This window comes from Ischnura elegans, chromosome 8 (genome assembly GCF_921293095.1).
Source record: "Ischnura elegans chromosome 8, ioIscEleg1.1, whole genome shotgun sequence".
In the NCBI taxonomy this organism is placed as follows: Eukaryota; Metazoa; Arthropoda; class Insecta; order Odonata; family Coenagrionidae; genus Ischnura; species Ischnura elegans.
The window spans coordinates 24,241,503-24,257,507 of record NC_060253.1 but is presented as its reverse complement, the minus strand read 5'-3'; the positions used below and the strand labels follow the sequence as shown (position 1 = coordinate 24,257,507).

The 16,005-nt window shown below is 41.0% G+C and overlaps 1 protein-coding gene across 2 annotated transcripts in view; it reads right to left on the bottom strand.

Annotated features, from left to right (window-relative positions):
- LOC124163238 (breast cancer anti-estrogen resistance protein 1) overlaps nucleotides 1-16,005 on the bottom strand; it is a 217,268-nt gene that overhangs the window by 14,700 nt on the left and 186,563 nt on the right. For both annotated transcript variants that reach the window (XM_046539994.1, XM_046539993.1), the window contains one exon: nucleotides 14,856-15,077. In XM_046539994.1, coding sequence (XP_046395950.1) covers nucleotides 14,856-15,077 — 222 coding nt within the window. The remainder of the gene's footprint in view (nucleotides 1-14,855; nucleotides 15,078-16,005) is intronic.

Here is a 16,005-nt window from a genome sequence, read left to right as displayed (position 1 = left end):
CAATCAAAGCCTTAACCCCAAGTCAAGTAGACAGATTTGCCAGTCATTGGTCGTTCACCGCAGCTCTCGAACAAATGCATCGGCCAAGTGAGAATGGGGCCAAAAAACTGTCGTTATTATATAGTATTATGTTTTAATTAAAATACGAGAAATTTCATGTACGAGGAGACCGTTTGCCTGTTAGCCCATTGTGTAACCCCCCCAGAAAACAATCCTGGACCCGCCCATGGGCACTGGGAATATTGAGTAAATACGTTTACTTGACAGAATGGAACATAAAATAGCCTTTCCGTCAATACATACTTCACCATCGTGCTACAATACCACAATAGATAAGAGCGAGCTTTCAAATCTAAGACTTTTTTTTAGCGTTAAAACGGGAAGCAGGTAGTACATCTACTGCTGTAGTGTTTTTTTTCTTTGAACCTTTGTCAAACGATTTTTACTGAATTGTTGTGCACTTGTAAATTATCTCATGGGCCAAATGGCCCACGATAATAAATTAATTGAATTAAAATTGAATTAAACCCCGCAAGCCTTCTCAACGGCGTGTGGCGGGAAGTGTTAGGACACCAGCCGTTTACAAAATAAAAGAAAAGAAGGTCGCGTAAGAGATATTCGAATCAAAAACCCCACCTACAATTTAATTAAGCTCTATATTTTTCGAGGTAGAAGCGAATTCTCATGTCAATCCATTCAACAAATATCTCTTATTTTATTTTTTATCTCGGACCTGGAAATTTATTGAGGTTAAAAGAGGGAGTTCTCCGTGTCGCGCCGAGATATATCTGCTCTAAATTATTCAAGCAATCTAAGCCAAGCGCGTAGTCTCCTGGTATGAAGCAGCTCCTAGCCTCATACGAGTAAAAGATGAGTAAAGCCCCTTTGGCTCGTAGCAGTTTTTGACAGATCACGTAGCTTTCCTTCGTATTTTATTTGGTCCACGGATTTAAATCTTTCTCTGCCGGTAACAAAATTCTCGCCACGTGGTTCGAGATGCAGCCTGCAAATAGATACTCATGAGTATGTATACCTCCAGCTTGATTAGTCTCTAATGGTGACCGATTACTCGCTAAAAAATACGCTATACACTACCCTGCATGCCTCCTAAAAGACGTGTGGCAGGGGTGGCAGTTTTTGAAGAACCGCGCAGCCTTCCTTTGAATTTTATTCAGTTCACGGATTAAGTCTTTCTGCACCGGCTCGCCGCATATTCAAGGTCTGGTCGTCCGACCACACCTTGAATATGCGGCGACCTTTCTTTCACTTTCTCATCCGAAAATCATCCCACAATACGATTGACGGATCCTAATTTCTTCAGGGCTATGCCGCAAATATTCCTTATATGTGTTCCTGGAATCATAGTTGGAATTTTTGGAGGATAAAGAGTAGACCCCGGTAAACTCTTCCTTGTACCTCAAATCTGAATATTTTACCTCAGAATTTTCTCAGATGTAAACGTTTATGCATGAGATACAGGCCAATGTTGGCAAAGGGTTGACTAGGGTACGAAGGGTTTCCCCTCTCACTTCCGACAAAGATTCCCTCGGGCGGGACCCCACCCTGCCCCCAGGGTCCTTTCCAAACCCTTTAAACCCCTTTACGACGCGGTCAACTCTATATAATCTGAAAATTTCAAGACGATAGCGTAAATTTTAAATGAATAGTAAATACGTCACTAAAATAGACAAAATACACCCAGTGCAGAGGGAGATTGATCAATTTATTTATTTATGCCCATACCACCGACAACAGCTCACATCGACCTTTAATATCAGGATTTTCAACAAGATAACATTTTTACATCTACGAAAAACCATGCCATGTGTAGGGGCAACATACCCAGGCGGGACTCGTACCCGCGACCTCATATTTGGGAGGCGAATACTTTACCCCGCCGCCAACGAGGCAGGCTATCGTGAAATCATGGAACAAGACATGTCGGGATATAAAATAACATTAATATTAGCGATGCAATGGATAAATTAGCTCCGGACAAGGAAACCAAGCAGCTTAGGAATATGTCAACCAATATTTTTTTTACGCTACTCCCTCAGTCCGGCAGCGCGTGAGTAAATTCGCAGCATCGTGTGTGTTTTGTTTTTCGTGAGAATGAGTCGCCGCTCACTTTTCATCCCCGCGCCCGCGTCACGAATTAAAAAAAAAGACCACCCCCTTCCCCTCCCATCCTCTCACGTGACGTCACCTCCTTCCCCTCCCCTGGATCGATGGACTTGACATTTACGTGAAAGAGGAAGGGGGGGGGGGGGGAGAAAGGAGGAGGAAGAGGACCGCTCTTATTCACCGCCCCTCCCAAATACTCACGAGGCCGATTTTTGAGGCGTTCACCTTAACTTCATGGTAATGGGCTCGTTCACTAAATTTTTGTTAATCTGATTTTGATTACTTAAGTATTCTACCGATTAAGGTAGGTTTTCATGGAGTATTTAAGACGTATTCTAGCATGCCCCCTTCCATCATGCACTTCCCTCTTCAATTCACAATAAGGCCTACGCCCTTTCATTCTATCTAAAAATCCTCTTCTCTTCCTTCCTCTCCCTCGTTTACCCAACATTCTACCCTCAAACAATTTTCAACATTCCCTTTCCACTCAGTACCCATCCATACCTTCTGTCTCCCTGGTATCTCATCTTTAAGCTGCCTCTCCTCACCCACCATGTCCAGCACTTCGTCGTCCCTCCTCCTCTCCGTCCACTTCACCTTCTCCATTCTTCTCCACATCCACATTTCGAGTGCCTCCAGTCTTCATCGTTCTCCTTCCTAAAGGTGCATGTCTCCACACCGTGAAACGCTACACTCCAGATCAGACTATTCACGAACCTTTTCTTTAAACTCTAACATAACGAACCTCTCATAAGCTCCTTCATGTTCATGAACGCCTCCTTTCCTGACGCAATTCTCTTCCTGATGTCCTCACTGCTGTATCCGTTTTCCTCTAATGTGCTGCCCAAATAGTTGAACTGCTCTACCTGCTCAAGTTTTCCCCATCTACTTTTACAGTGAGCCTCATATTCCTAGCTCGCGATGCTTTACAAAACCGCATAACCTTGGTCTTTTTATGATTTTGATATAGTTTGTTAAATATAGAGACTAATTTTTTAATTTTTCGATCTGTCGCATAGAGGGCTGAAACCGAAAAAAGTGGGCAATATTATGAAATGACGTTTTTCGAGGTAGGTACCTGAAACTATGCAACAATATTCCAAAATGGTAGGCAATCAATGAAATCGCTGTCAATTTTCATTTGCATTAACCATTGCCCAGATACAGGGATGCAAACTTTCCAAGGAACGGCGTTTTTGTGTTCTCTTGGAAAATGCTACACTTGAAGTATGTACTTTTCATTCGAAACTGAACTCCCTCATGAACATAATTGCATGCAGTAACGAAACTAAACGTGCACCTCATAATTTAGTTTCTTGTAAATTTTTTTCTTCAAAAATCTTTCAAATATGAGTTTTACGACTCGTTTTAATCACCATTCGTGCTTATTGATTTCATGGATACATCTCAGACCTTTTCAGTCACCCGAACTCGGTTTCAAATTGAAAGGGAAAAACCCGGGAGCCCGATTCCTATGAGCCGAAATTTATGGATCGTAAATGTTGTCCTCTCATAGATTTACGGGTCATAGCGTTTGGCTGCCATGACGTCAACGACCACTCTGTTTCTATGGAAACAACGATATCAACCGAGGGCGTCACCGTGGTAGATGAGTGACCGACTGATATGCGGCGACCAAAAGAGAGAGAACTCGAAGGTAGGGCAGAACAAAGCTTGGTTCGCAACATTTTTACTTAAAAGACTATGGAGTTGAATGCTCAAAAAGAGCGTTCTCAACAAACTAAAATATTGTGACTCAACTGAGGATAGTCATTAGCATGGAAGAGCTCAAATTTCTCCTAAAATAAACACGAGGCAAGGAAGACTTGTCTATCGAAAGACTTCAACACTTCCACAAGTCCTCTAAAATCGTTCCCACAACTGATTCACGGCTTGCGCTGTGATTGAAGGGATATATGATTAATTGGTCTGCGTTATAGATATTAATCAATTAAACGTTACTCGCAATTTTACCACGAATGCTTTAATTCCACGACCGGTTTCAATACACTTTGTGATTTCTTCAGTATGAAAGAATAGGAGCTAAAGATATTCCGTAGGTCCCTATTCTAAGGAATATTGATGAAGTAAATGGCACCTGAAGATATTACTAAGCATAATGAAGACATTCGTACAATTAAAGTGTTCGTGGAACATTTTTTGTAACGTTTACTTAATTAATTTTTTTTAAATTTTAGAATCACACGATATTAATCCTGAGAAAACTTTATTTATTACATTAAGTTACGCCAAGTTTAACTTAGCGAGAACGAGGCTCGATATGGAAGCCGCATTAATGAAAAGGGAGCCAATCACGAAACGCTTTCCACCATTGAAATAAGCGCTCAGCTGGGTATACAAATCGAAGTTACCATAAAAGCAGACGAATATTAACAACAATCACAACCAGAATGGCTTCCGAAAGTTCCTTTAGGTGACTTGACAAAGTTAAAACGATGGATAGTTGTCCGTATTTGTTGATTAATTCGATGAACAGTCGAACTCCGACCTTGCGGGTTTAAAAACTTTTCTCTGTGAAAAATTAAAATAATGAATCGCTTTCACAAAGTTCAGCCTCAAACCATCAACATTTCTCTGTGCAAGGATTCTTCCTGAGTGTGCATCAAATGTAACGTACAAGAATACAGGTATATGATGCAGCTAATCGACAATACGCACCCGTAGGTACTGGAGTATACTATCTTACACACTTTATGAGGCAGTCAGGGGGCCGCCCCCTCCGAAATGAGGAAAATAAAGAAAATATCAGGCACAGAGGTCTGGATTAGTAACGCGTATCATGCGCAATTGAATGGTCGCGACATACATTTATATTCTTACATGTATAGGATTATTCATTGTACATAAACATAAGTAAAGGTAGAAGCTGAAACAAAGAGACAGGAAAACATACACATGACGTCGACACAGCGGTGGCATGGAGATGGAATGATGGCCGAGAACACCTGGAAAATTTTCACCGTGACTTGGAATCGAACCACGGACCTTCTGCTTTCCGGGCAGATGCTCAGAACTCTGAACTATGGAAGTTACTCCTATCTTGAGAGTTTTCGGAGTTTATTCCCATACCACCGACAACAGCTCACATCGACCTTTAATGTCAGGATTTTCAACAAGATAACATTTTTACATCTACGAACAACCATGCCATGTGTCCGGGGGAAACTACCCAGGCGGGACTCGTACCCGCGACCCCTTATTTGGCAGACGAATACTTTAACCCGCCGCCTCCGAGGCCGGCAACCGAGAAATCATGGAAGAAGACATGTCGGGATGTAAAATAACATTAATATTAGCGATGCAATGTATAAATTAGCTCAGGACAAGGAAACCAAGCAGCTTAGGAATAAGTCAACCAATATCTTTTTACTACCCCCGCGACTACTTCCCCCATATGTAGCCCGAAGTGTTGGACAAGAGATGGCGGTAGGCACAGAATTATTCATAAAAATATAAAATATAAGGAAGGGCCCAGTGGGCATGCCATCCCGAAATGAGGCTCTGTGTACGCTACTGACGCAGGCGAATGAACGGTTAATCGAATTCTCATCTGCGAACGGAAATATCCGTGCTCTAGTACATTTGCACTTCCTCCTTTAAACTAAAGGGGAAGGGTTCTTAGCGCTGCACGTGGCGATGCAATAGCAGCAGCCGTGGCGGTGTGGAAACCCCCGGAAGTCAACGATTACTTCCTCCTCACCCAATGCTCACTCGGTGCCCACATCTTGGGAGTCCTTTCTTCTTTCTTGCCGATTTGCGGATAAGTTGACGGAGGAAGTTGGGTCGCGATTGTATTCACCCATTAACAATGACGAAGGAACAATGAGGGCACATTGTTGTTGTCTTCCCCTTCCTTCGATCGTTGGTCGGACTCACACCCCTCATTCGCCCCCACCCCCATCAACCCCCTAAGGCAGCCTGCGCCCCCCACCCCATTTCCCAGCATTTCTCGTATCCATGGCAACTGGTCCAGCGCCGGTGATGCTGCTTCCCATCGACTCGGTCCTGTGCACCCCGTGAGTGAGTAGGGGAAGGGGGCCCCTCCCCTTCGATCAATGCAGACATATCCCCTCCCCTTTGCTGTATCTCGGGGCAACACCCCTTCCCCCCTACGTAGGCGATTACTGGGGGTGGGGGTGGCAGAAGAGAAAGGAGGAAGGAGGGACAAGGGGAGTACGCCGAGTTGTACAATCTCCGCGAAAGCTTATGACAATGCGCAGCAGAATACTTTTGGTCTTGATAGATTCTATAGCAGAATTATTTCAGAACGACATGGAAATTATAATCTTAGAACCGCACAATATGGCTGAGGCAGGCGAGAGGTTGTGGAATGACATCCTGATTTAATGACAAAGAGAGATGGCAATTTTCCCAAATTTATTTAATAATGTACGACGCGATTCGACTGTCAGGTAATTCTCAAGTACATTATACTGGAGAATCATCGAACGGTCGAACGCGTCGTACATTATTAAATAAATTTGTGGTATACCTTGATAATGAAGTAAGTTTTGAATATATTTGTGTAAATTTATCACTGTCTTTCATTGTCATCCCATGGAACTTCTATACTGTTGGGAAGTACTTAATGACTCTTGGAAAATAAATCTGTCGCCACGAATTGGTAAAAGGAAATATATATAGGGTTCTATATTTTATAAGCTCCATCGCAATTAACCATTGAAAATAAAATCAAGGAGCTAATTTACTTTCCACCCCATCCAACCTTACGAGCAGCTCATTGCCGCTAGCCGTTGGCATCCGTATACTTCTGAGTTTTATAATGCCAAGAAATTTTCTCATCCAATGTTTTCACGCACACCGAGAAATATAATGAAAAACTATCCCACTCGATCCCAGAAGGGATTAACGGTAACACTCTGTAAATCGGTTTTTCAATCTGAAAGTTCAATTTCATTCGTGGAAATTATTTAATGGCTTCAAATCTATCTTAATGAAGGTTAAATAGATTTTTTACTATTTTTTACCCCCTTCCGTTCAAAGGGGTAGTACTGCAGATATGAAAACCGAATTATTCTGAAATCCTCAAGAATTTTCCGGGCAATATTACGACCGAAAAAGCATTTATTTGCAAGAAAAATGGTTTTACTTAAAACCTTCCTCGTATCATGTTAAAAAAAATCTTAAGTACTCCTTCAAATAAAAGGGATAGCTCTGGAAATGCCTAAAATCTGGATTCAAGCACACTATTATTCACGAAACCTGTTGCAATTTGAGAGCACAATTTAATTCAGTAACTCTTTAAAGTTTAGGCTTCATAAAATACCAGGTATGGGGGAAAAACCTTGAACTGGAGGAAAGTTGCCTATATTGTACCGGCTCCTAACTAGTACCACCTCGGTCAAACGGAAGGACGTGGAATCATGAGACTTCTGTCGTGAGCAGCTTCAATTATGTCGTACAAGACGCCAAAATACCAAAAATAAAAGACCAGTCGAAGAAAAATACCAGTCGCCAGCTTAGTGCGTTCGAGAACGGTCTATGTGTGAGAGAGTAAAATATTTTGCAGTTTCAAAGAAATTTTTTCTCCACGTGGCTAAGGGAATAACATTAATAAGCTAAGTGAAACAAGCTGTATTACTTATTAGCTTAAAATGCATGCTTATACTTCAGTTTTCATGAAATATGATTCTGTAAATCTTATGGTTAGTTTGGAAGGAAATGACGAAGAAAAAATGGTGGAGTTGCCTATAATGCACCACTAGCAGTTTCCTATATTGTACCGGTACAATTCAGGACACCGTAGAGCTCTTCAATGATAATTTAACTGTTTTTTTTACTAGTTAAGATATTTTGAGATTATGTGTCATTCATTGATAATTTGCTATTTACCGCGAGTAACTAATTTGCATTACAGTATGGTTCTAAAGGAAAATATGGAAAGTGGAGCGTAGATATACTAGATTTAGCAGTAGCAGCATATTTAAATGGGGGTATGTCCAATTCCCAAGGTAAAAGCAATAGTAGCTTCTAATAGAGCACCATGACCTGGGCAGGGAGCCTGTGAGTTGAAGACTAGTCCATGTAATGAAAAAATCAGATTAGCGTAGGAGGGGAAAGACAAACCTGTAAAATTACCTGTAAAAATGTAATTCTTTCGTGACACTGTAGTGAAACCAACAAAGAAAACCTAGGGGTGGAGCTGTGGTAGAATGGTATTGTGAACTGAGCGAGGAAGATAAAATGGAAGAGATGATAAGGTGTATGAAATGACATTATGGATTCTTGCTAAAAGCGCGTAGGTGGGAAAAGGAGTGAAAAAGTTTTTCTACGTCTATAAATAGATGCATTTACTAGCAAGGTACAGTAAAATGATTACATTAATATTGATCTGAACTGCAATGTCTTTATTTAGCTTCAGTCACATAATTGATAAGAGTAAATGTGTGGCACAATTTAGAGTACCAGTTTCCTAATTTGTACCACTTGCAGATATTTATAAATTCAGAAATATTTTGATTTTAAAGGCGTTATTTTGAACATTCTGCAATAGAATTCTATATATTACATCACACTGAACAAGATAAAATCGTATCAATCACTGTGTAACTTATTATTTGAACTACACAAAAAATGTTAAAATTGGCACAATAAAGGTAATAATGGTAGATAAGGAAGGCTGGAGGGAAACCCGGCGTCGACGTTAGCCTGCTCTTAACGAAAGTCCCCTAGGGGACCATGGCTTAACGTCCCATTCGACGGACGGAGTGTTGCGCTTGTAATTGTCCTCCACACAATATTCAAGCAAGGATCGGGCAATATCTGAAAATTCTCTGCCACCGCCGGGATTTGAACCCGAGTCCGTGGGGTGGGAAGCCAACACTCCATCCACCCATCCCTCTCTTGAGGCTGTTCACGAGGCATGTCATTGTGCAGCTTAGGACTGAAAACATTTTTGTAATTGCGTGAATACGAGCTCGGAATTGGAGTAGGGGGTATTTTTTCATCTCGCATCCATGCATTCTCGCATGCGTTCTAGCAATTCACCGCTTTACGCGACGCTATGTTAAATGCGCCTTGGTACATACGTAAGATTGCGCAATGACGTGCCCCGTGTAAAACAACCTTTACTCATGAAATATGATTTTATGCTTTCCCGGCGAATAATGTGGGTAAACTTTTCTCGGGAAAAAACCCGGTGGGAATCCCGAGAAAAGTTTACCTACCTTTACTCATAATTTGCCACCGCAGCCGCTTGGTGTCTCTGTAGTCGCTCACCCCTCGCGACCGCCCACCACACTGGATTATGACGGAGGGTATGAAATAGGTTGAAAAATTCGAGCCTGCCTCACACACTTTTTTCCTCTCTCATTTTCAAAATTCCTCCACTTCACCTTCTCTCCACATCACTCCATTCACGGAGGGCCGCAACCACGGTCGCCATGGATACGTCAACTCCATCTCCTCTCCTTCTCTTTGTTGTTGTTTCAACTTTTTTTTATACCCACCTCGCCTTTATTTTTTTCTCAACCGAGGGGAGAGCAGAGTGAGATATTTTTTTAATAATTCCGAAAAAAATTGCACGTGCCTCTCTCTCTCTCTCTCTCGAGGATGAAATACGCTAACCGGAAGTACGCGGAGTTCCCGAGGGGAAAAGTTGGAGCCACCAGGGGTCGCTTAGGAAAAGAGACTGGCTGTCTGTTTTTCATTTTAAAGGTTTTGCGTAAATGCGAGGACTAAAAATATGTGGAAAATATCATCAGTTAAAGGAATTTTGGTCAAAAGTAATCAATTTAGAGCAACCTAATAATGTGAGGTAACATTATATATTTTGTAATGTTAGATTTCATATTTTAACTTCCGAAAGAATGTTTATTTTATCAGTTAGAGGCATTTTAGTAAAAAGTAATCAATTTAGAGAAACCTTAAAATGTGGAGCAAAATTCGATATTTTGAATGTTACATAAGTGTTTCATATCTTATTCATCATCTTTCATATCTAAATCATTTCATATTAGGGAAAGAGTATGTTATTAGGGTTAAAACTTTTGACAAAATGTTTTTAGAAGGTAGTGCGCATTTATAATACATGTAATATATCCTTTTTCTTTAAGCGTTGAGAATTTTAAAAATGAAAAAATAATACATATCTATAAAATGAAATTTACTTCTTCTTTTCTAGTTCTTGCTCACCATTGCTCGCTCTTGTTCTAAGAATAAAGGAGCTAATTAAATTTTTTTTTCCGGTGTCGCGCCGGTAAGTTTTTTTTGAATGAACGACCATTATCGGAGCGAGTGGGAGGCTTCCGTTGCTTCTCGGGAAAAAGGAAATAATTTACTGACGTTAATTAACAAAATGAAAAGCATTTTTTCACAGAAAAGCTTGCTGCTAAATCAAGTCCACCGTAGAACAAGCGTCTTCGTTATGATTTTTCCTCGCGGATATAGATGAGGAGAACTGGTATAAAACGTAAAATTTCATGAATGAACAGAAGAAATGCAATAGCAGTTACGTAGAAATTGGTTCGAAACCATAAAGGATGAGAAAATTTAAAATAATCATGCTTACTAAGAGAGATCACCCCCAGAAAAATATAAGTCAAGGAAGTTCCATCGATAAACGAAGCAGCGACGTTAATAAAGACAGATGCGAGGGGACGACATTGAAATTATTTTTACCTACCCAGGTTTTTCATAAAATATCATTGAAATTTGGTTTGCCAACTCATCGGGAATTGGCTTATGACATTCATCCTCATGCAACTTAATTTGCAGCTGGAGGTTTTACAGGAACAGAATTAGCTTGTAATCTTCTACTTAAAGTATAGCGGGTACATAATATTTTTCTATATCCAAGTTGTAAACTTACAGCATAATAAGGATTATCTTAATCACTTGAATCACCACGTAAACATCCAAAATATTGTTCAGGAATTACTCTTACTCTGCTCAGTGGCGGATACAGAGAAAACTCAAGGGGGGGGGGGGGCGCAACATATCTTGAGTTGTCTTTACTTTTATCGTAATAAAAGATGATCAAGTCACAGGCAAAGTATTTGAAAATTTTATTTAAAGTGATTATAAACATGTAAAAGACAATGCCATCTTATGATATAAAAAGTTACAATTGTGGTTTTGTAATGTTCGGCAATACAAGCGGACCCGCAAGGGGGGGGCGCGCGCCCCATGCGCCCCCCATCTGTATCCGCCACTGACTCTGCTCAACGTTCATCGCCTGAGTACAACGCCACCGCTTGCGACATATTCATAACCATCGATTTCTGCAACGTAGAAAATTGCACTGCTTCAACTTCGCAAATAGATCGAATCAGGATCGACCACTTCCAACATCGATTCGCACTCTCTTCCAAGTCACTGTCCATCGATCCAGTCGAGGGTGACATTGTTTTTTTGTCAACTTAGACGCTTCAACCAAGCTCAAAGGATAAAATTTATCAAAATATCGAAGACTGTCACTTCGCCTTCGTCCCGAGAGCAAATAATCGACTATGATCAAAGCATACCCTTTTTTATCACGGCGATAAAGATTTCGATTTTTCTCCAAACAGCGACGAAGGCTTCACAGTTAATGTCAAGTAACAAAAGACGCAAGGAAAAAAAAGGTCGATGAAATGGAGACAAAGGCTCTTCAAAGCGACGTTCGTTTCAATGGACGTCTCCCCGGCAACCGGCTTTATCCACGACGTTGTTTACTGGCTCGGAAGGAAGAAATAATGGCGGTAACAAAAAAAAAACGACCCCTGGCACCATCTTTTCTTCCGATCCATTTTTCACGGCTCTTTGGTTTGCATTGAACGTTATGGTCGGTGGCGCCGCGGCGGAGAAATCGACGTCAGGCGATTGCTGGAGCGGCATCGCCGTTCATTTGTCTGTCGGCCTTTTCGACGCTCTCCATTGTGCCTTCTGTTCCACCGAGATCCACGATCGCCAGAGAGGACGGTCAGTCGCACACGTATATTTTTAATGTTTGAGTTTCCTCCAAAACAAATGTCGTTTTCAGAAAATAGTGGGAATTTTAGTCTAAAATTATGTTATCGCCTTCAAAATAGTCCCATTTAACATTTTTTCTTCAAAAAATGGTTAAAAAAAATGTTAGCACTGCACGGCGATGACTGCGGAGGGATGCGTTCATTCTCAATAGTTGTAATATATCGAATACATATCTTCATTCGCGTGGAATAGCATCGGCAACTTATGGCTTTGGTAGGTTTTATCATCTCGAATATAAATTATCGCTAGCAGCCCTATTTATAGTTTATTTACACGTGAAATTCGGATCGCTATGCTTTCAGCGACACGAGTAGTGACTTTTGTGAATCCATTTAAATGGACGATGAATTACAACACACTTATCGGCCAACTGTAAAATCCTCAGGAATATTTGTCATTAAAACACCAAAACTTTATTTGCGACTGGCAAGGAACACTTATTATCAATTACGGACAAATAATTACGACTGGGCCCTCAAATGATTTTCTTTCGGGTATTCATGAGTTCTTAGTAATATTTTGGAGTTTGAAAATTAAAGTAGACACATGGAAGAGGATATGAAATTGAAGTACTTTCGAATCGCCACCAGATAAACCGTCGGAGAACTTTGAAAGTGAATAGTTTTTCATTAACCGAGGGTATCACCACTTCATATCAAGGTTTATGAGGGCAGAAAATTTTGCTCAGTTGCACACCTGAGTCTGCAGCACTAGACGGCTGCTTTTGGAACAATGCATTTCACGAGTATATGAATTCTAGAGCAGTTGTTACGGGTTAATTTCCAGCACTAATTCATGAATTATGGGAGCTAGGAGCTCAATTTCATGAATTATTCGCATTGAAAATTTTTCCTTTAAAACTCTCGCAACTATGCACAGAATTCATACTTCGGAACAGAAGGAGAAATAAAGTTTCTCGCAGCATTTCCGAACTGGGTCATGAACTATCACATTGTTTCGCACGCTCACTGCTTACGGCCTCAGTACAACAGCTCAACTCCCATTTATGGAGTCAAGTCCTCGATGTGAAAATATAATAACGATGGATATCGACAATTTTTTTACAGGATAATTGGCCATTATGCTCACCAAGAGGCCTTCTAGCGCCTTGGTATGGCATTTACTGGCAGCCGGAGACTAGTAATCTTGAAATAAAATGAAAAATACGTCAACCCTTCCAGTTTCCTCGCAATAGAGGTGTGGCGAACGATAACTATTCGCTATCGATTAAAACTGTAATTGATACATTTCAGTATCACTTACATCGACCTAATACCCAGAAAGCCACCTCAATAGGGACGTTAGGACACCAGCCGTTTACAATTAAAAAGCACATGCTCCAACAAGGGAGGCTGAAGGTTAAGATGGGAGCTAAAGGATATGCTCTATCGAGTACTGAGAGATGATTGCTTTGACCAATTCTTGTACTCGCGACTCTTAGCTGCATCTACTGAGGGGCAGGGTACTGACAGTAATCCCGAGTTATGAGAATCCGATGCTTCAGTTTTGAATTATCAAGGTACATCTAAAATGTTATGCACTGATTCCTTTTAAGATATTACACATGCTTGGACACATCCCAAGGTGTAGATTAAATCGGTGAGCATTCTGATTTCGTTACCTATCAACCACCATCTAGTCTCGAAATAACAGAAAAACCTATGATCGTGGCAAAGCTGCCGAGCCTTTATGAAATCTTATACTCGCATAAAACGGATCTCTAATATTTTATAAACAGATTAGGCCAATTTTCTCATGTTAGAACACAGTATTTTTTAAAAAAACTTCCCATTATAAGCTTTACCATTAGGTCATACTTTCAACTATCAAGTATATTTTTGGAAAACTGAACTCTAAAAACTAGAATGTTGGAGACAATAAATTGCGCATGTGACCATCTTGAGAGGACCTCTAGAATTGGGCCTAATTTACATACGAGGGAAATCATGCTACTCCGAAAATATCTTTTACAACTCGCATGAGATAGTGACTTAGAAGATACATCCCATGCGACATTTTTGCACCTCAAAATCCTATCCTAATATTCGAATTTTGCGCAATTAAAATACATGGTATTGGATTATGTAGGGGGCGTTGTTCCTTCTTTGACGGAGCTGGCTCAGGGGAAGACAGGTAGGGCCCAGCTACCTCGTCGACTCCTCCGGTCGAACCGAAATGTTCAATGCGGGTCGCAATCCCATTTCCACGCTATGACGCCGTGTTGGCCATTCAGCTTGCCATGGACTCTCTTTCTACTCCATTCATTTATCCCCCCTATCCCCCCACACACATGGGCGTACTCAGCTGGGGGGGGGGGGGGGGGGGGGGGGGAGCGTCAGGGGGAAGCAATTTCGTCCTGCCCCCGAAAATAAATTTAGTTCAAAACAAAATTTATCAAAAAATTTTCCTTTTTAAGAAAATGATATTAGTAAAAGACTAAAATGGAACTAAAATAAAAATCATTATTTTTTCAAGCAAATAATTATAAAAACTAATAAATTGCTGTCATAATTTCCTTAAAAATGTTGGTTTCATTAACCATTTCTGTGCAAAAAAGTTACAACTTGAACGACCACAGCTAGTTTTGCCCCCCCCCCCTCCTCAATTTTGATTCTGGGTACGCCCATACCCCCCACACAGTTAACCTCCTGTATTCTGCGCATCTAGAGGAATGTAAGCATCACGTCCGGGGGTTAGTAAGGTAGTTGGACGTAAATTACAATGTGATGTACACATACCTTGTTGGGTTGGACGTGCCATGAGCGTCGCTTGCCCTGTCGCTGCAGCGTGTTCAGGTCCATCGAGTCCATCGCAGTGCCGGTGCCGGGATTCGAAGAGGAGGCCGTGAGGCTGCCGCCCCCCAGGGATTGGTGTTGAACCATATTGCCGAGGATGGTCTGCTGCGACGACGAGTCGAAGACACCGGCCAGGAGCCGAAGCCGGTTCCCCGGACAGATGCCCTGAGGAGAGGAAGGAGGGACGGGTAAGGTCCAAGAATCGTAGCGGCCATTCATGAAAGTGATACATGGAATCTGCAATCTATCGGCCGTATTCATACGTTGCATACTACTAAGAGCGTAGAGGCTGACTGAAAGTCACCCGTCAGATGATAGTAATAGCACGCTTTTATGCCTAGTATGATAATATCTTAACCAATCTTGAGCAAGGCATCCCTTGTTTAGGCCCGCATTCAAAGACGACCCTACATATCCGTCCCTTCTTGACAAGAGGCCCCTACATGCGTTTCAATACGTAGGCCATATGTAGGGCTTGTTATGTTGCATGTAGGGCAAGATCGGCTTATGGAGGGGCTGATGACGTATGAAGGCCCTACATGGTCGACTGAGAATACGGTCCTTATTACTAAACATTAGCAATAAATGCTAAATCTGTAAAAATGCGACTATTTTACGGGTTCAGTTGATCTTTGTTAAACATTTTAACAAAGCCTAATGATTACAAGCGGTGCGGTGGTCTTAAAACTTTAATTTGCATGCATTTGTAAAATTTTACGACTAATAATTCAAGTATGTATTCTAAATAGATTTTTTTACTGCTCAAATATGTTTTTTGAATGGATACTAAGCAATCAATGAATGTTTATGCACAAATTGTTTTTTTAAATAACCGTCGATTCTTTCGATTAATTGATCTTTTGGTTCAACTTTTGATTTTTTTAGTCGAGTTTTTCATTTCGACTAACAATCGATTACTCGCACAGTCGAGGTCGACCGAAATTTTTCCATCACCAAGTGGGATGAGGTGTTTATGAAGGTGTTTATGAGGGATTAAATAATTACTGTGACTTCGTTATTTTAAAATTTCGGAATTCCTGCAACTAATCTGTGGGGAGAGGAAAACAGTTTCCAGCATCACATGGATTTAATT